Raw genomic sequence first — 19,567 nt, forward strand, 5'->3', positions numbered from 1 at the left:
ATATGATAGATATTTAGGAGAAGTAGATTGGCGCCCAGAACAATAACAAAAAAAATGTGGTAATTTTTTCCATCGAAAAGATGAGTAGCCAGTTGCGTTATTTCACGTTTGTTGGCAGCTCTCCCGAGTGATAATATAAAGTGAGTGATTTATGCTCTTTCCGTTATCAATTATCTCTGATGATTACGGTGAAAAGGCTTCAACGGAACAATATAGGGTTTAACGATACGTAAAGGTCACGGTGTACTACGGAGCGCCGAACGCAAAATTCCCCAAATGCCAACTGATGGTTGGGTTGTGTGGCGTGGGGAGTCAGTCAGGCTTCAGCTCAGCCGTCCGTCAGACCCTGTGAGTTTCAGTGCCGTGTGAGCCTCAGCGAAGGAAGGTTGTGGCTCCTCCGCTCTGATCTTGGCAGTGGCGCTCTGCCTCCGGGATATTTGTCTGTCTTTCACGTGTCAACAAATTCAGTCTCTGTGATGTCTCTAGTTCTTAACCCTCATGATGTGAGCTGAGGTGTTGTTGGGTGAATTTGTGAATAGACATCATCTCCAGAGTGTGCTTTAAAGGTGTAGAAGGATTTTAAATCTTGAATTTGGTGTCAAAATGTTGGTGGAGAAGCCCGAGGCTGTAGTGTTGTGTGTGGCCCTGCTGGTGACCTGCACGGCGGCGCAGCTGGGACTCAACGAGGAGGTATGTACCTTCCCCATCACGCTTATTGCTTTATCGACACAAACCTTCTCACGCCCTCACCTCTGCAATGTTTATGTATCTATAATATTATCGTGCGGTCTTAAAGAATTCAATATCGGTATTCAATTTCTTCACATGGTATTCATTGTTTATATTTGGTTTATAGGACAACAGTGTAGCTGGTTGTTCTTGTGTTTATAAGTATTTTTCTGTGTTTATTGATGTTTTAATAGTTAATGAAAACGTTCTAAACATTTACGTAAGTTGAGATAGTTTGAGGCAGTAGGTACGCGTAGTGTTCGCTGAGTGTCGGAAACCATGAATGGAATTGATAAACCTGATAATAATAATTTATCTATAGCAGTGACAAGTTAATCATGTTTTTGTTTTTTCGTGATTAACTTCTGGGTGGTGTTGAGCTTCGTGTGTGGCTAGACCAACACTAGTTTGTGGCGAGGTTTTACTTATTTCCTCATTTGCAGTTTGCGTCAGAATTTGTCGTGACCATTGGTGTTTTCTTTAAGAGGTTAGAACTTGGCTGGGTGTTGGAAGCTTTAGGTTAAAGTAACGAGTAAAATGGTAAATATAACGTAGTCAAGTTGTTTAACATGCTTTTGAGTATATATATATATATATATATATATATATATATATATATATATATATATATATATATATATATATATATATATATATATATATATATATATATATATATATATATATATATATATATATATATATATATATATATATATATGTGTGTGTGTGTGTGTGTATATGTCTGTCTGTCTATTTATTTCACCTGGTGTTCATGAATGAACTCTTGTAAACAAACGTGCCTCACCTGGTCGGTGGTACGAGTGTCCTCGCTGAGTGGCCCTTCATACTAGCAGTCAGTCAGGGCCACTTGCTGACGCCGCCACTGTCCCTCTAACCTATATACAGTTTTTTGACCCCTCTTGGTCCATACATACCCACGAATGTATTGGTAAAGGTCAAGTAAGAAAATAACAAAATGATTTTATTGGAAAACAGGACAGATTACCAGGCGAAAGTGGAAAGGAAACATAATGAGTAAACGTGGAGTAGAGAAGCGCTCCGCCACTTTGTTTCTTGGTATTTTGGATGGGATCTTCTGTTGTCTGTTTTAATGACATGTAATGCACATTTGATGGTGAAACATGGAAGAAACGACTGCGAAAACCAATTTAAGTTTATAAAACTGATCTTATGAAGCAATTTCTAACCAAACAACACTAATATCGATATGTTAGATTAAGCTAGAACCCTGTGGCCTGCTTCCTAGATGATTTTCACATATTTTTTTCTTGTTTTACTACACTTTATGTATTAAAATAAACTTATGAATGAAGGTCAAGTCAAGAAATGTTAAACAGCCCGTGGTTTGTGAGGGCCATGCGCGGACCCCGGCCGTGTTTGTGCGTCCCTCAAGTCTTTCAGTAACGGAGGTAACTACTGTATCTTAAAAATAACTAGTCCTTTGTAGTTTGAGTGATGATTTGAATAGCGGTTTTATATACATTCCTACATTTAAAGATACATTTCTCATATTTAATTTTGTCAACCCTGTGACAACGGAACAAATACATTCACTTTCCAAGTGCTTGCCTTCATAACAGATTTGATCATGCACTGTCGACCACTTACATAAAATGGTTGTGCACCACACTTTTGTTATTGAACTAGATCTTGAGTATTGTTGTCTGCTGAGACTATGATGGTTATACAAAATATTTTAATTGTTGATTGACGCCGTAAAGAACCTTGGAAGTTAAGGGGCAGCAAGTAGTGTTTGAGCTATTTACTTGACCCCAGCAAAGTGTGTGTTATGGTGTAGTGAGCGGCTTAAGCCAAGAAATATTCGAGTGGTGGTGTGCCCGACCCTCCTAGCCAGAATAACAGGATTCCCTGCCCTTTCTCAAGGTCACTTTTAAAAGGAATTTTTCATGGTGTCTAATATCTCTTGAATTGCAGGCGCTGTTCCTGTGTTCTTTGTCCAAGGTGGCGGTAATCTTTTGATTCTTCCGAGGAGGGACGCTTTTGTTCCTAAGTCAGGGAATGATAATGGTTGTATATTTCTTGGGCAGGAATGGTTCTCCCGCCCATCTTATTTAACTGGTAGTGTGCTGATTTTGGGTCGGCGATAGTGGTACAGTGTTATAACTTATTTTTCTGTACTTTGAACTTTATTCCGACGAACGATGTTCCACCTATAATGTGCCGTATCCGAATCCACTTTTGTGTAACTTACGTGGATAAAGATACTAACAGTGGACGTAAGGCAAAGACAGCCTGGGATGCTTCAAAACGTCATACTCCAAGCTTCTTGGTGGTGGTCGTGCGTGGGTGCAGAGGTCGTAGAGGACCTAGCTACCTGTCTGCACCACCTGGATAATTGATCCACCTGTTGGCCAGGAAGGTCCTGTCTCGGGGCGCTGTCCTTGGAGACACTTATATGATTATGGATCAGCAGGCACGAAGGTGGACTATGAGACTTGTTTCTCTCTCTATCTATCTATGTATGTATCTCATTCACACACACAGCTCTTACGTCAAAGAGTAACCCAGTTTCATTGTTGTGGCCATCACCACCGTGTTTGCAGTAGTCATTGTGGGAGAGTATTGAAGGCATCGGTCCAGGGCAGCTGCTTGTGTGACTGTCTTAGAGAGAATCATTCCTTCAAGTGATATCCCACAGGAACTTGTCTTACTCGGGTTGGCTGCCTGGTGGTTTAATGAGGTCACTTTGTTTGTTATTATGTCCTTAAAAATATAATAGTCTTGGTAATAATATTCACAATTTTGGCAGGAGTAATGACCATGCTAATTACTACTACTACTGATAATAATAGAAGTATTCTTATAAGTAATGATATTGGTCAACATAATCATTAGTAATTATTCAACCTTTACCTTTGCCGTATGTACTGTAGGTATTGATCGAGTTTGGATTTAACTTAAATAGAACCTTCGTCACTTAGCGTTGACTAAATGCACTAGCTAGTGATTGTGTCAATAGTTTCTTATTATGCCCCCACCATGGTACACAGTTGGGGGTCTATTGATTTACTTATGTCTGTTCGTACTCAATATTATCAGCAAGCTTAAATTAAAACGTCAACTCCGAACAATACAATTTGCTAAGCTTCATTATAATACGTCCTTCCTTGGCTCAATCTTCAAGGTGTTTGGTTTTTGCACCGGTGGGGGACGGTGTACGTGTTTCCTTATGCTAAAGTGTTGTTGTGTTAGGTAAATGATTAAAGAATTTAAGTTTAGTCTGTGGTAGGTTTAGTTGTGTTATTGTCAGCAGGATACGTTTGGGTGAGGCTGGTTGGGGGAGGTGGGGTGTGTGAAGTGATCGTGTGACAGCATGTTGGGGTGCGTTGTGACGCTATCATGCCTACCACACACGTGCACATAACACATACACGTGCTTATAAGAACACATACACACGTGCACATAACATATACATCACACGTGGACATTCTACTTAAGTACACACTATATTTATGTATTCAATATGCGTGTAAATATATGCGACAATGGCAGTCCTAGAATATTTGTTTTCGAAACTTGAAAACTATTGTGCGTACAGTATATATTAAACGGACGATTATTTAGACACGGTAAACATTATACGAACCACAGTCTAACAGCGTCACTGATAGCTACACAAGCTTTCCCATACCTCATGCAACCAGGTTTAGGTAAAGTTTGCTCCTAACTGAAATTTACTGTTGACAATTTCATTATTATTATTATTATTATGAACCTCTTCTTTCGAGTCTTGATGTTATTTAAATAATTCATTGGTTAGATTAGTTCACTGTGTTACAAGAGGTGCCGGTGTCTTGTATAACCCCGATAATGACGACAGTATAGTAAGAGTCGCGTGTCACCTTCATGTTGGGTGTCGGGTGTCGTTACCTGTCCGCCTCATTCTCTCTCACTGTCTCTCCTATGCTACCTCTCTCTCTCCTATGCTGCTCCCCCCCCCCTCTCTCTCTAGTCTATCCCCCGACTATTACCGCTGAACTACTTGGCCGATTGACTTTCATGTTGGTTTCCCTGAGAGCTGATTGGTTACCTTGTGGAAGTAAGTTTGTTTTTGATTGTTTAGACTATTCCAGGGTTTTGATTAGTTGAAATATTTCGAGGATTTTAATTGGTTAAGAAGGTTTTTCATTGGAGCGTGACATTGCCTCCGTTGGTGATCTTGGTTAACACGAGATCAGTGGTAATGTGTTAGAGAGAGAGAGAGAGAGAGAGAGAGAGAGAGAGAGAGAGAGAGATTAGAAGATATTTCGCCCAAATGAACAAGGTAAACAAGTGGAGTTAAAAACAACAACAACAACAGGCGAATGTCAACAAACAGATGAAGATAGCTAATGCCAGATGGTTGGTTGAGGTAGTGGATGCCAGATGGTTGGTTGAGGTAGTGGATGCCAGATGGTTGGTTGAGGTAGTGGATGCCAGGTGGTTGGTTGAGGTAGTGGATGCCAGGTGGTTGGTTGAGGTAGTGGATGCCAGTGGTTGGTTGAGGTAGTGGATGGTGGTTGGTTGAGGTAGTGGATGCCAGGTGGTTGGTTGAGGTAGTGGATGCCAGGTGGTTGGTTGAGGTAGTGGATGCCAGGTGGTTGGTTGAGGTAGTGGATGCCAGGTGGTTGGTTGAGGTAGTGGATGCCAGGTGGTTGGTTGAGGTAGTGGATGCCAGGTGGTTGGTTGAGGTAGTGGATGCCAGGTGGTTGGTTGAGGTAGTGGATGCCAGATGTTTGGTTGATTCAGGTGGTTACACGCCAGGTATTGGGGTACGAAATTGTGAGCTCAGGTCGTGGATACAGATGGCGTCACCTTCACCTGAATGGAATTAAAAGTGCCAAGTTTGTTTTTGTAGCGAAGATAGTCGGGAGAATTTTACGTAGAATGGTCGAGTATGTTGAGAAAGAATTCCTTTGTGTCTGGCTAAGGTGTTTACGAGGGTGGAGAAGGAAGTGTGTCTGTTTTATGTGTTTTGTGTATGTTTGTGTGTATATGTGTGTTTTATATATGTATTGTGTGCGTGTGTGTGTTTGTTTTAGGTGTGTTGACTGATTCTTGCGAGCTACACACAGCAGTAGATGATGATGATGGTCGATGATGATAATAATAATAATGGGCTCATGGGAGGAGAGGATGATGGTCACTGTGCAAGAGAGATGATGCCACCAGGAGGGGATAGTGATGGCGCCCTGGGAGATGTTATCTGTCACTCACGGATCATAATAACAGAGTGAGGCCACTGTTTCAGACGGCCCTGTGTGTGTGTGTGTGTGTGTGTGTGTGTGTGTGTGGACGGTGAGGAGCTGCTTCTGTGTTTATGCTCATAATCCTGGCTGAGTTTTTCTGGTACAATAAAAAAAAAATAGGAGAACAAAAATCATAAATAGAGCTTCTGTTGATTTTGTGAAAGACGTGAAGTGTTTTAGCAGCGAGGACTTTGGGGTTTATAGGCTCTTGAGGTTAAGGGCTAGTGATAGCTATTGGTTGTGATAGCTATTAGTTGTGACAGCTATTTGTAAGGGTCATAAAGCAATTTGGTACAGAAAACAGACAGTCTTTATCACTGTCTTTCCTGAGGATTTGATTCGTTTTAACTCATAGAAAGACACAGCCCAGATGGTATACAGATTTGTGAGGATGACTCTTAGTGTTAGAAAAAATTAGCCAATCACTAGAGCTGTAATTTAACTGTAACCAATTGAATTACAGAAACCAGGAATGAATCTTCAGCACATGTAAAGATGCTTCCCGAGTCACATTTTAGAGACAGATTTTTACCGAGAACGTGACTCAGGTTCTTAGTTGGCGATGGGAGTCAGAGGCTTTAAATAGACAAAGATTACATGTATGTCCATTTGGTCACCATTGTTTGGGTTTGGTGCTCGTTGTAAGAAAGTGTCCGTGTAAAACAGTCAATTTGCAATCATAATTTTTTTTTTATGTTTAATTTACCGACCTTCGATAATATTTGATTTATTTATTTGATATTAGTCATTGTTGAGGTGAGTGATGGACCGTGAAGGGGTGGATAAGATGCTTCCCTCATTCTTCCTTCTTCCCTCATCCTTCCCTCTTCCCTCATTCTTTCCTCTTCCTTCAATCTTCCCTCTTTCATCCTTCCCTCTTTCCTCATCCTTCCATCATATCTCATCCTTTACTCTTCCCTCATTCTTCTTTCATCCTTCCCTCATCCTTCCCTCTTCCCCCACCCTTTCCTTTTCCCTCATCCTCCCTCATCTTTCCCTTATCCTTCCTTCTTCCCTCATCCTTCCCTCTTCCCCCATCCTTCTCTCTTTCCTCATCTTTCCTTCACCTCTCCTCCCTCCCTCCCTCACTCCTCCCTCCTTCTCTACAGCGTTCTGGTTGGCGCGGGTAATCCTCATCTCACCCTCTCTCCCTCATTGTCGGCCTCCAACACTCATTCCCTCTCTATCACTGTGTTTTGGAGGGCGAGGGGGGGGTGTTAGTGGTTGGAGGGTGAGTGGTTGGAGGGTGAGGGGGGGGTGTTGGGCAGGGGGGTGTTAGTGGTTGGAGGGTGAGGGGGGGGTGTTGGTGGTTGGAGGTGAGGGGGTGCGGGGTGGTTGGAGGGCGTGGGTGTTAGTGGTTGAGGGTGAGGGGGTGTTGGTGGTTGGATATGAGGGGTGTTAGTGGTTGATAAGGAGGGGGTGTTAGTGGTTGAGGTGAGGGGTTGTTAGGGTTGGAGGTGAGGGGTTGTTAGTGTTGGAGGGTGAGGGGTAGTGGTTGGAGGGTGAGGGGGTTGTTAGTGGTTGAGGTGAGGGGGTGTTAGTGGTTGGGAGGGGAGAAGAGTTGCTGTGGCGGTGGTGCTTGAGAGCAAGTATGGAGGACGACAGTAAGGCTTATGCCCACTCTGACACACACACACACACACACACACACACACACACACACACACACACACACACACACACATTTACCTGCCTGTTTTATCTCACCCCCTTCCTTCCCCCTCCCCCTCCCCGAATACTCAGACTAGGCCCAAAGTTTCAGCCTAGGCCTACTGATTCCCCGCCCCCCTCTTTCCCCCACCCCCTTCCTCCACCCCTACCCTTCCCCAGTTCCCCCACCCCCACTCCCCCGGTTACACTGTCTGCCGCCGGGGTCCTTGTCAGGTACTCGTTAAGAGGGACAATCTACCAGATGAATTGTCAAAGATCTTTAAAGGAGATTATTTTTCTGCCCGGGAATGAGTCGACGCCGCCGCTTGTGGAGTTAGTCTCTCCCCCAGTGTCTCCCGGTGTCATTTTAAAGTCTCCCAGTGTCATTTTAAAGTCTCCCAGTGTCATTTTAAAGTCTCCCAGTGTCATTTTAAAGTCTCCCAGTGTCATTTTAAAGTCTCCCAGTGTCATTTTAAAGTCTCCCAGTGTCATTTTAAAGTCTCCCATCGTCACCCTCAGTGTCAAAGTGTCATTTTAAGGTAGTGTCATTTTACGGTAGTGTCATTTTAAGGTGGTGGCATTTTAAGGTAGTGACATTTTAAGGCAGTGTTATTTTAAGGTAATGTTATTTTAAGGTAATGTCATTTAAAGATCGTCTTCTCTCGATCATTTTACAAGACATAGATCTGTCGAGAGACATTTTGGACACACGTAATTTAACACGTTACCTGTTGTCGTTTGACTAATTAGTTAACTTCTGGTGAGAGGTGTTGTGTACCTTTAATAAGAATTTTGTGATTGGTCTGTCTCGTGTAGGTTGGGATTATTATGTTGTTGTTTTTTCTTATCTTTATCCTTGCCATCTCTCTCCCTTCTTTATCACTCTCTCTCTCTTTCTCTGTTTATCACTGCTATCTATGTTTCATTTTTGTTCACGAATTTTTTTTCTCTCTCTCTCTCTCTCTCTCTCTCTCTCTCTCTCTCTCTCAGGGAGGTGAAGTGGATGAGATATAACAGGAAATATTGGAATAATATTATGGAGTTCGGTTAATGGTGTGGTGGGGTATTGTTGGAGAAGGGAAGGAAGGAAATCTGCTTGTTTGAAGGTCTGAAAATGACCACCACACATGTAGACCTGTCCTCTCCCCCTTCCCTTCCTCCCTTCTTCCCTCTCTTCCTCCCTCTCGTCCTCCCTTCCTCTCTCCCTTCACACACACACACCTGTTTCTGTCACTTTCCCTGCATACCTGCTTTTGTCTCTCCCTCCCTCCTTACACACCTGTCTCTGCTCCCCCTCTCCCTCCCACCTCCCTTTCTCCACTCCACGCACCTGACTTTCAGCATCTCGTCCACTATCTCTTGCTAATTCTCCGTCTGCCCAGGGGAATCTGACTTCCTTCTCATCTGTTCCCGATCACCCCGCGTTCCTCCCCTCCCTCCCCGCCTCCCTCCCCCGTCTCCCCATCTCATCTCCCTCCTCCCCCTCCAGGTGACCACGTGGGCCAGTAATTAGTGTGAGGTCCCAGACAGGTAGGTAGACGCCCAGGATGGCTTTAGGACCTGTGTATGGTAGGCGGTCGGTGGGTGTTGAAGGTGTAGTGTTGGTGTAGTGGGTGTAGCGAGGGGGTTGAAGGTGAAGTGGGTGTATCCAGTGTGTATCGAAGGTGTTGTGGATGTATCGAGGGTGTTCATGGTGCATCGAGGGTGTTATGCGTATATTGAGGGTGTTGAGGGTGTATCCAGGGTGTATCCAGGGAGATGTAGCGAGGTGTGTTGTGGGTATAGTTTGGTTTTGTGGCTGTAGCGAGGGTGTTCTGGGTGTATCCAGGGTGTTTTTGGTGTAACGAGGGTGTAGAGAGGGTGTTATGGGTGTATCCAGGGAGTTGTGGGTGTATCGAGGGTGTTGAGGGTGTAGCGAGGGTGTTGTGACTGTAGCGAGGGTGTTGAGGGTGTATCCAGGGAGTTGTGGGTGTAACGAGGGTGTTCTGGGTGTATCCAGGGTGTTTTTGGTGTAACGAAGGTGTAGAGAGGGTGTTGTGGGTGTATCCAGGGAGCTGTGGGTGTATCGAGGGTGTTGTGGGTGTATCCAGGGTGTTGAGGGTGTATCCAGGGAGTTGTGGGTGTAGCGAGGGTGTAAATAGATTGTTGAGTGTAACATGGAAATTCTCGGAAGTATATCGTGGGTGTAGGAAGTTTTAACGTGGGTGTCGGGCGTGTAGCGTGTCTTGTTTGGGGGTGTAATGAAGGTGTAGGAAGGTGTAGCAGGTGTGTTGCCTCGAGTTCTGACAGGTGTGAGAGGCGATGGAATTCTCGGGTCGTGATTCTCAAAGGTTGTTGGGTAAAAATTTTCTCACCTGAGCTGGAGATAAGTGATCACATCTGACGGATTCACTCACGCCACGACGCAAGGCTGGCGAGTCAAGATGGCGTCTATCTCGGAATTCTTTCAATTTTTAGGATAATCACCTGATATAACACTCTTAAAACGCTGGCTATAGTGTTAACATGATAGTCTAAGACGCTGGCTATAGTGTTAACATGATAACCTAAGATGGTGGCCATAGTCTTAACATGATAACTTAAGATGGTGGCCATAGTCTTAACATGATAACCTACGATGGTGGCCATAGTCTTAATATGATAACCTAAGATGGTGGCCATAGTCTTAACATGATAACTTAAGATGGTGGCCATAGTCTTAACATGATAACCTAAGATGGTGGCCATAGTCTTGCCCAAAAACTTTCAGATCACATGAAGATTAGCCCCCCAAGGTTGATTTCAAATGATTAAACACTCCAACCCTACCTGGCGGGGTTAAGTTAGGTTAGGTTAGTGGTAAGGTAAGTTAGGTTAATGTTAGGGTGGTTAATCTTAAGGTGATCTAAACTTCCTTGTGTGTTGCTCTACCACACACTGAGCAAACTCGTAGCAATGGTTTTAAATAAGACAAATTTAGGCGCGAGATAGATAAACATTGGTTTGGAAATAGAGTAGTGGATAAGTGGAACAAGTTGCCGAACGTCATCATTAACTCGAACACGTTGGGTACCTTCAAATGTAGGTTGGACGGATATATGAGCCATAGGGGTAGGGTGTAAACGGGGCTGCCTCGTATGGGCCAACAGGCCCGCTGCAGTTTCCTTCATTCTTATGTTCTTATGAACGGCGTTAAGTATAGTTTAACCAAGACGGAGTCTGGGTGGTACTGTACGCGTGTGTGTGTTTCTTCTAATTCTTTATAATATTGTTGGTTGTGGATTCACCTATGCGTATATGAGTGTCCTAAGTTTTCAAGACTCGTGTTTATATATATATATATATATATAATTTTTTTTTTGCTGTTTACCATCTTAAGTAATTTGTTGTATAGGACAGAATCAGTTGTTATCCTCATATGCAGAGTATATGGCTCGTTCATTTGCCCTCCTCATTGAAATTTCATCTTGGTGTTGCCTCCCTCCACTACCCACCTGGTCTTACTCAAGCTTAAGCTACAATCCGCTTAGATGCGCTTAAAGACTGTACAGTACAGTAGCTGTCGAAGCGCAGTAATACATTGCAACATCAACAATCAGGGGTTTTTAGATTTTGCCTTACTCATCTATTAGGGGTTAACATCCTTGAATTTGGCCCTTTTTTTCGTAAGACTGGAGATGAGGATGCGGGTGGGTGGTGGTGAGGGTGCCCTGTTTTTAGGGTGGGTTAGCCTCGGGGTGGTGACGTCTGCAGGTGGGAGTGGGTGTTGCTGACGTCTACAGGTGGGAGTGGGTGGTGCTGACGTCTACAGGTGGGAGTGGGTGGTGCTGACGTCTGCTGGAGGTGAGAGTAAAGGGGACGATGACGACGTCTGCAGGTGGGAGTGCGTGGTGCTGACGTCTACAGGTGGGAGTGGGTTGTGCTGACGTCTGCTGGAGGTGAGAGGTAAAGGGACGATGACGACGTCTGCAGGTGGAATTGGTGTTGCTGACGTCTACAGGTGGGAGTGGGTGTGGTGCTGACGTCTACAGGTGGTGGGTGGTGCTGACCGTCTGCACAGGTGGGAGTGGGTGGTGCTGACGTCTACAGGTGGGAGTGGGTGGGTGCAGCGTCTACCTGGGTGGGGAGTGGGTGGTGCTGACGCGTCTACAGGTGGGGAGTGGGTGGTGCTGGCGTCTGCAGGTGGGAGTGGGTGGTGCTGACGTCTACAGGTGGGAGTGGGTGGTGCTGACGTCTGCAGGTGGGGAGTGGGTGGTGCTGACGTCTGGGTGGGGTGGGTGGTGCTGACGTCTGCGTAATGGGAGTGGGGGATGGTGACGTCTGTGAGTGGGGAGTGGGGTTGCTGACGTCTGCATAGTGGGGTGCTAATGTCTGCATAGTGGGAGGGGGGTGTGCTGACGTCCCTGAGATGGGGGGTGCTGACGTCTGCAGATGGGAATGGGCGGTTTAGGCAGCTATATTTACGGGCAGGAGTGGGTGGTGTAGGCGGCGACAATTCCGGGCGGGAATGGGCAGCGGCGGGCGAGCGTCCTTGGATGCGGTAATCACAGCGGACAGCGAAGGCACGCAAGCCCCGCCCTCGAGCCCTTTCACCCTCCACCCTGCTTCTGCCAGTTCTCATATCCTCCCTATTACCCACCTTCTCCAATACCATTTTACCCTTATGTGTGAAAATGTGCAAATGTGCATGGGAGGGTGTGTGTGTGTGTGTGTGTGTGTGTGTGTGTGTGTGTGTGTGTGTGTGTGTGTCGTAGGTATAAAGATAAGCCTATTGAAATATAACAAGGTATATTCATTGATGCTTTACCTATAGTATATGTTTTGACGGTAATAAAACAACATGACCGTAAAGTATATTTCAGTAGGCCTAGTGATCCACACGTGGCAGTTCCGATCTAGAATTTTGGGTACATTTTAGTCAACTTTACTGTCCCCCGCCTTTTCTGATCTGACTGAGAGATGTAGAGGAATTTTTTCTTCTTCTTGATAGGCTTGTGATTTGTGTTGAGAGATTAATTGGTTATTTACTATTTAGCGAATCTAATGTTGATCTCTCTCTCTCTCTCTCTCTCTCAAGTACCTCCATCCCTCACTATCCATCATTCGTCTTGAATTGTTTCTTCCTCTTCTCTCCTCCTGTCTCCCTCCCTCCTCCATTCTCTTTCTTTCCCTCCCCCTCTCCTCCGCATTCTCTCTGCATCCTCCCCCATTCTCCCTCACTCCTCCCCCATTCTCCCCCTCCTCCCCATTCTCCTCCCTCCCCCATTCTCCCTCCCCTCCCCATTCTCCCTCACTCCTCCCCATTATCCCTCGCTCCCTATTCCTCCATTCTCCTTCCTCCTTTTTCCTCTCATTCTTCTCCCTCCTCTCCCCTCATTCTTCTCCTCCCTCTCCCATTCTCAATCCCTCTCCTCCCTACCCTATTCTCTCCCTCCGTCCCCTTCCTATCTCCCTCTCCACCTCCCATTTTCCTCCCCTCATTTCCCTCTCCCATTCGTGCGTCATCCAATAACACCCACGTCAATCGAGCCCCCTCCTCCTCCCCTCCTCCCTCCTTCTCCTCCCCTCCTCCCTCTCCCCTCCTCCTCCTCCCCTCCTCCTCCCTCTCCTCCTCCTCCTCCCTCCTCCTCCTCCTCCTCCTCCCTCCTCCTCCTCCTCCTCCTCCTCCTCCTCCTCCTCCTCCTCCCCTCCTCCTCCTCCTCCTCCCCCCCAAGTGTGTGTGTGTGTTATTGCAGTGTGTCATCTCCCTCTTTACCATCCTGACTTTCCCTTACTCCCATTGTCGTCATCACCTGCGTCACACACACACACACTCAGTTTTATCAACACCTCCTTGCGTGTGTGTGTATGTGTGTGTGTGTGTGTCACCTTCTCCCGTCTTGCCTCACTGACACACTATCCTGAGAAATTATCAATGGTTGCTGAGTGTCGTAATGTGTTTTTTTTTGTTCGTTTGTTTCGGATCCGCTTGTGGTCATTTGTATTTATCGTGTTTTAGTGTTGTTTTCTTTGTTTTATTTGTCATTTTCATCATCTTTTCTTTATTTTCACTTTGTTGTCATTTTGTCTTCATATATGTGTGTGTGTGTTTGTTTGTTCTTGTCATTTTCTTGTGTATTTTGTTATTGTTTCATTTTCACCTGTTGTTTATCTTATCATCGTCATCATCATCATCATTTTCTTCACTGTCTTCATCATCATTTTCTTCATTGTCTTCATTGTCTTATCTTTATCTTCGTCGTTTTCTTGTTGTTTTCGTTGTGCTGTCAGTCTGTTGTCATTCTTTCGTTTCCTGTCTTCTACTCATATTCATCCAGTTGTCATTGTCATCATGTTCATCATTATGTTTGTGTCACGTTCACTTCCGGAATATTCATGTGAACTTCTTGTCATCATCATCATCATCAGCATCATCATCATCATCATCATCATCATCATTATCATTTATCTCTGCCATGTTCGACTGTCATTGTCATTTTCAATTCTGTCATATCCTGCTGTCACAGTCATTATCGGTTCATTTTGTCATTATCCTGTCAATTGTGTCACCATTTTGTCATTATCATGTCAAATTTATCATAAATTTGTCATTATCCTGTCCAATTTTGTCTTCATTTTGTCATCTTCCTGTCAAATTTATCATCATTTTGTCATCTTCCTGTCAAATTTAACATCATTTAGTTATCTTCCTGTCAATTTTGTCTTCATTTTGTCATCTTCCTGTCAAATTTATTGTCATTTTGTCATCTTCCTGTCAATTTTATCACCATTTTGTCATTTTCCTGTCAATTTTATCACCATTTTTGTCATCTTCCTGTCATTTCGGTCTCTTTATCACTTTACAGCCATATTCCCGTGTTTATCTTACCATCTTCGCTCATCCCCCTCTTATGCTGTTTTAACCGAGGTCAGATTCCCAGAAGGTCGTAGGTGAAATGTCCCTCGTAATTAGAGATGTCAGAACGTATACCTGAAGAAGAGACTGATTGGAGGTGTAATTTGAAAGAGAACATTCTGAATGGCCTCGTAATTACAGTGTGTGTGTGTGTGTGTGTGTGTGTGTGTGTGTGGAGCTGAACCGGATATATACGTTCTCGAAGCGCCAGGAAAAAGGGGGCTAGATTAAACCCTTGTGTATGATGATTTGTCCCATTGTGTGTGATGATTTGTCCCATTGTGTATGATGATTTGTCCCATTGTGTATGATGATTTGTCCCATTGTGTATGATGATTTGTCCCATTGTGTATGATGATTTGTCCCATTGTGTATGATGATTTGTCCCATTGTGTATGATGATTTGTCCCATTGTGTATGATGAGTTGATCCCCTTCTGTATGATGTTTGGCCTTGTATGTATCAACAACCTTGAATACGACGACTTAACCCTTTGAATACGATGACTTAACCCTTTGAATACGATGACTTAACCCTTTGAATACGATGACTTAACCCTTTGAATACGATGACTTAACCCTTTGAATACGACGACTTAACCTCTTGAATACGACGACTTAACCCCTTGAATACGACGACTTAATCCCTGAATGGGTGTCTTGGTCTGTCCTTGGCTAAATCGGCTACTTGTTTACCATTGTTTGTAAACCTCCAGTTGTCTGTGTATATACTGAATCAATGTGAACGTGTAAAGGTAGTTTTACTGAATGAATCTATCTATCTATCTATCTATCTATCTGTCTATCTATCTATCTATCTATCTATCTATCAGTATTAATTCATAATATTAAGGATTAAGTCGTCGTCTTCATTGGATTAAGCAATCTTAATCAGTGGTTAAATCATCGTACTCTAGGGATTAAATCATCGTACCCAAGATGTTAAGTAATCGTATTTAAGGGGGTTAAATTATCGTATTCAAAGGGCTAAGTCATTGTACTCAAGGGGTTGAATTTTAATATTTTAGGGGTTAATTCAGTACTCAAAGGGTCAAGTCAAAGTACTCAATGAGTTAGATCATCGTACTAAAGGGGTTAAGTCATATTACTCAAGGGGTAAAATTATCGTACTCAAGTGATCGTACTGAAACTAGCTATATAATCGTATCCTAGGGGTTAAATCATCGTACGGTACTCAAGATGTTCATTAATTGTACTCAAGATGTAATCATAGCTACAAGATACTCATTAACCGGACCCTAAGACACCCGAACTCCTCCACTCCCACTCCCCTCCCTTGCCCTGCCCTGCCCTGCCCTGCCCCTCCCTTGCCCTTCCCCCTCCCCGCCACCCTGCCCTCCCTTGCCCTCCCCTCCCCGCCCCTCCCCTCCCCTTTGCCCCTCCCTCTCACCTCCCCTACCCCTCACCTCCCCCTCCACCCCTCCTACCCTTCTCCCCTCCCATGCCCCCCTCCCCATCACCTCCTCCGCCCCCCCCTACCCCCCCCTGGTGACGTGTTGGACACTAGCTCTTATAACGTTCTTCTGTCGTCGGTTCAGGGAAGTCCAGCGCTATTAGTGATAGTGTGGTTTTGTAGACGATTGATTCTGTGTTTGTGAACGCGGCTTGATTCTGACATTGGTTTGTGAACGACAGTTCTGACCGCGTTTGTGAACAACGGATTCTGACGTGGTTTGTGAACGACTTGATTCTGACGTGGTTTGTGAACGACTTGATTCTGACGTGGTTTGTGAACGACTTGATTCTGACGTGGTTTGTGAACGACTTGATTCTGACGTGGTTTGTGAACGACTTGATTCTGACGTGGTTTGTGAACGACTTGATTCTGACGTGGTTAGTATTAATTATTTATTGGTTTAAAGGTTTTAATGTGGTGTTGAGAAAATATTTGTTGGTTTAGAATTTGTTTTATAGGACATTTTGGTTACTGGTTTAAAGTTTTCGTGTCCTTAGTGTTTGTTGGTTTAAAAACTTAGTGTCCATAGTGCGTGTTGGTTAAATGTTTGTTGTAGTGGACATAGTGTGTTTGTTAGTTTGTTTACGGGTGTTGAGAAGACATTTGTAGCTCAGTGGATAACCAGCATCCGGGATGGAGGATATCCCGAGGTGATAGTTGAGGCCAGGTGTGGAGACCTAAAGATGTATTAATGGTAGTGTGTGTGTGTGTGGGGGTGGAGGGCATGGAGATGTGTGTGTCGAGTTAACCTTAAAGTGTATGTATGTGTGTGGGTGGTGGGAGTGGTGTGCTCTATGTATGGATGGAGGTGTATGTGTGGGGTGGTTATTGTGGGAGTGGTGTATGTGGTTATGTATGTGTGGGGGGAGGGTGTGTGTGTGTGTGTGTGAGGGGTGTTGGTGTGTGGGGGGGGGTTGTGAAGTGTGTGTGTGTGTGAAAGTTACTGTAAATGTGAGTGCTAACATATCTGGCTAGATGACATTTTTTGTATTTAAATTGTCAATGGCAGTATGCGAGTATTAACATGCCAAATATTGTTAAAAAATTCGTTTTAACATCTGATATATTAATACCTACAGGAGATAGTCTCTGAAATTTTAACCTGATGAAGTGTTTAACAGGTAAGATATTAATAAGTGTTAACTATATTTAATACGAGGTTTGTGTGTGTGTGTGTACGTTAATGTGTACCTGGTTCTGTGTTAAGTGATCAGGTGTTGGTGTAAGGTGTTGTAAGTTGGTTTGTTAACGTAATCCAGTGGTGTTTTATTTAACATGTGGGTGTTTAAAGATAAATTGTTATTAACGTTGTTTTGTATAAAGAAATTCTGTCGATAGTATTCAGGTATTAGCACATTAATTTAACACACCAGAACACACCCACATACCTCACATTCACGCCCACATACTTCACATTCACGCCCACATACTTCACAGTCACGCCCACCTAGTTCACTTCCACGCCCACATACTTCACATCTACGCCCACATACTTCACATCCACGCCCACATACCTCACGTCCACGCCCACATGCTCTATAGCGTATGTATACACGCCCACGTCTGGTAGTAGGAGTACCCAGACGCCCACGTGGTAGCAGTCTAGAGGGGAGGGAGAGCGGGAGGCAGAAAATAGTTTATTACCTGTGTAATTATAACCAGGTGAGGGGAATACCTGGTGTGTGTGTGTGTGTGTGTGTGTGTGTGTGCGCGCGCGATTAGGTGAGTAATGAGGCGTCCCCACACCTCCTACCTCACTCATGCTGGTATGATGTCATGTCAGGGGTACAGAGTCATACTCAGGTTGTCATACCTTACATAGTCATGCCCTCGTCTTGTGCTGCTGTCATGGTGTTGTGCTGGGAAGTTATCACACCCAGACGATCACACTCTTGCTGTCATGTCCTACACTGTCATGCCTTACACCGAATAGTTACGTCGTACACAAGGACACACTCACAGTCATGTGCCCCCACACACACAAACGCACGGTATATAAAGGAGCATCACGCAGGCCGTCACATGAGTCACGTCACACCGCAGAGAAGAGCCGCTGTAATTACTGACCGAGGAAATATGCAGAGTTATATATTGTTGTTTTGCTTCACTACCTCAACGAGACCCAACTCAAGCGTACCCAGAGTGGTGGTGGTGGAGAGAGGAGGAGGAGGAGGGAGGAGGAGGTGGAGGTAGTGGAAGAAAGAAGACAAGTAGCAGGAGGAGGAGGTGGAGGCAGAAGATTAAGAAAATATGGAGGAGAGAGGAAGGTGTAAAAGTACAAGAGAAATTTGAAAAAAGCGACAATACAATAGTTCCTCTTTCTTTAACAGAGAGAATAACTAGAGAGGGTCGCGGGAAGGGTTTTAGAGCTGCCCGTTGAACAGAACTATCACACTACCATTTCACCATTCAATATCACGCATGAAGATGGCCGCCGCCGTTGGGGGACAGATGTTGTGGGTATGAGAATTGAAGACAAAGTGGGGGGTCGCTGTGGTGAGTGTGGGGAGGGTCGTGTCCGGGGAGGAGGTTGGGGAGATGGTTGTGTGGGAAGGATTGCGGCGGGGTCGTGTTAGTGGTTGTAGGCGTCAGGAGAATTGTTGTAGTTAGTTGTAGGGAATGAAGTCGTGCTGGCAGGTATATGAATTTAGGGGGTGTGAGAGGAAGGGAAGACCGGGGTCGTTTTGAGTGGTTATGGGTGTGGGTAGAGGAGACAGGAGTCATATTTTAAAGAGATTGATTACACACACACACGATCATTTGACTCCTTGCCAAGTACTCTCAATAGCGTCTTCAATTCAAGTCGAGTTTTCGTTACCATTTTTGGATAGGATTTTCGTGTCTTACGTCAAGCAGTTTGGTTCATTGTTTACATCTCAACTTACGAAGAATATTCACCTTATGAAATTTATGAGACTATGAACCCTTTACTGTAAAATATCACCCCACCCCTCTCTCTCTCTCTCTCTCTCTCTCTCTCTCTTTTCTCTCAGCCATTATACCGCCCTAGGACACAAGTCTCCCAGGGAACATAAACTCACCAGAACTCATCCTATTGCCCTAAAACCCAATAAACCCGCCCTAACCCTGTTTTAAAACCCCCGGGAAACCGCTAAATCAACTCTCATGTCCTTCTGCCAGACTATACAGAGCTACCAGACACTCCTCCTCACTCTCCCCCAGCTCCTCCTCCCCCTCCTCCTACGAACAGCGACCAATAACAACAAAGACGTCACGACCACATATGTTGATTAATAGAGATAGATTATTTGATAGATATTTAGTTCAGAAATTATTAAATATATATATATATATATATATATATATATATATATATATATATATATATATATATATATATATATATTGATTTATCACGTACACATAAACAGTGAAGGCATAAAAACAAAAATAAACAATAGCCTAAGAGTGTTCACCATTCAACTTCCACTATTTTTTAATTTTTGTTTTACAAACATGAGTAACATGTAAGTTATTTTAGAGTGGTAGGACTAGTCGTACGATGCCTAACACAGTAGGCTCAGAATGTGGTACTGAACGTCG

General features: G+C 44.3%; 1 protein-coding gene across 8 annotated transcripts in view; it reads left to right on the forward strand.

Moving 5' to 3' along the window:
* The first annotated feature begins 324 nt into the window (after positions 1 to 324).
* The window catches only part of LOC121862882 (SPARC-related modular calcium-binding protein 2-like), a 142,209-nt gene continuing 122,966 nt past the window's right edge, over positions 325 to 19,567 (forward strand). For all 8 annotated transcript variants that reach the window (XM_042361258.1, XM_042361261.1, XM_042361262.1 and 5 more), the window contains exon 1: positions 325 to 690. In XM_042361258.1, the coding sequence (XP_042217192.1) occupies positions 604 to 690 (87 nt within the window). In that variant the 5' untranslated portion in view covers positions 325 to 603. The remainder of the gene's footprint in view (positions 691 to 19,567) is intronic.

Source organism: Homarus americanus, unplaced genomic scaffold (genome assembly GCF_018991925.1).
Source record: "Homarus americanus isolate GMGI-L3 unplaced genomic scaffold, GMGI_Hamer_2.0 scaffold24922, whole genome shotgun sequence".
In the NCBI taxonomy this organism is placed as follows: domain Eukaryota; kingdom Metazoa; phylum Arthropoda; class Malacostraca; order Decapoda; family Nephropidae; genus Homarus; species Homarus americanus.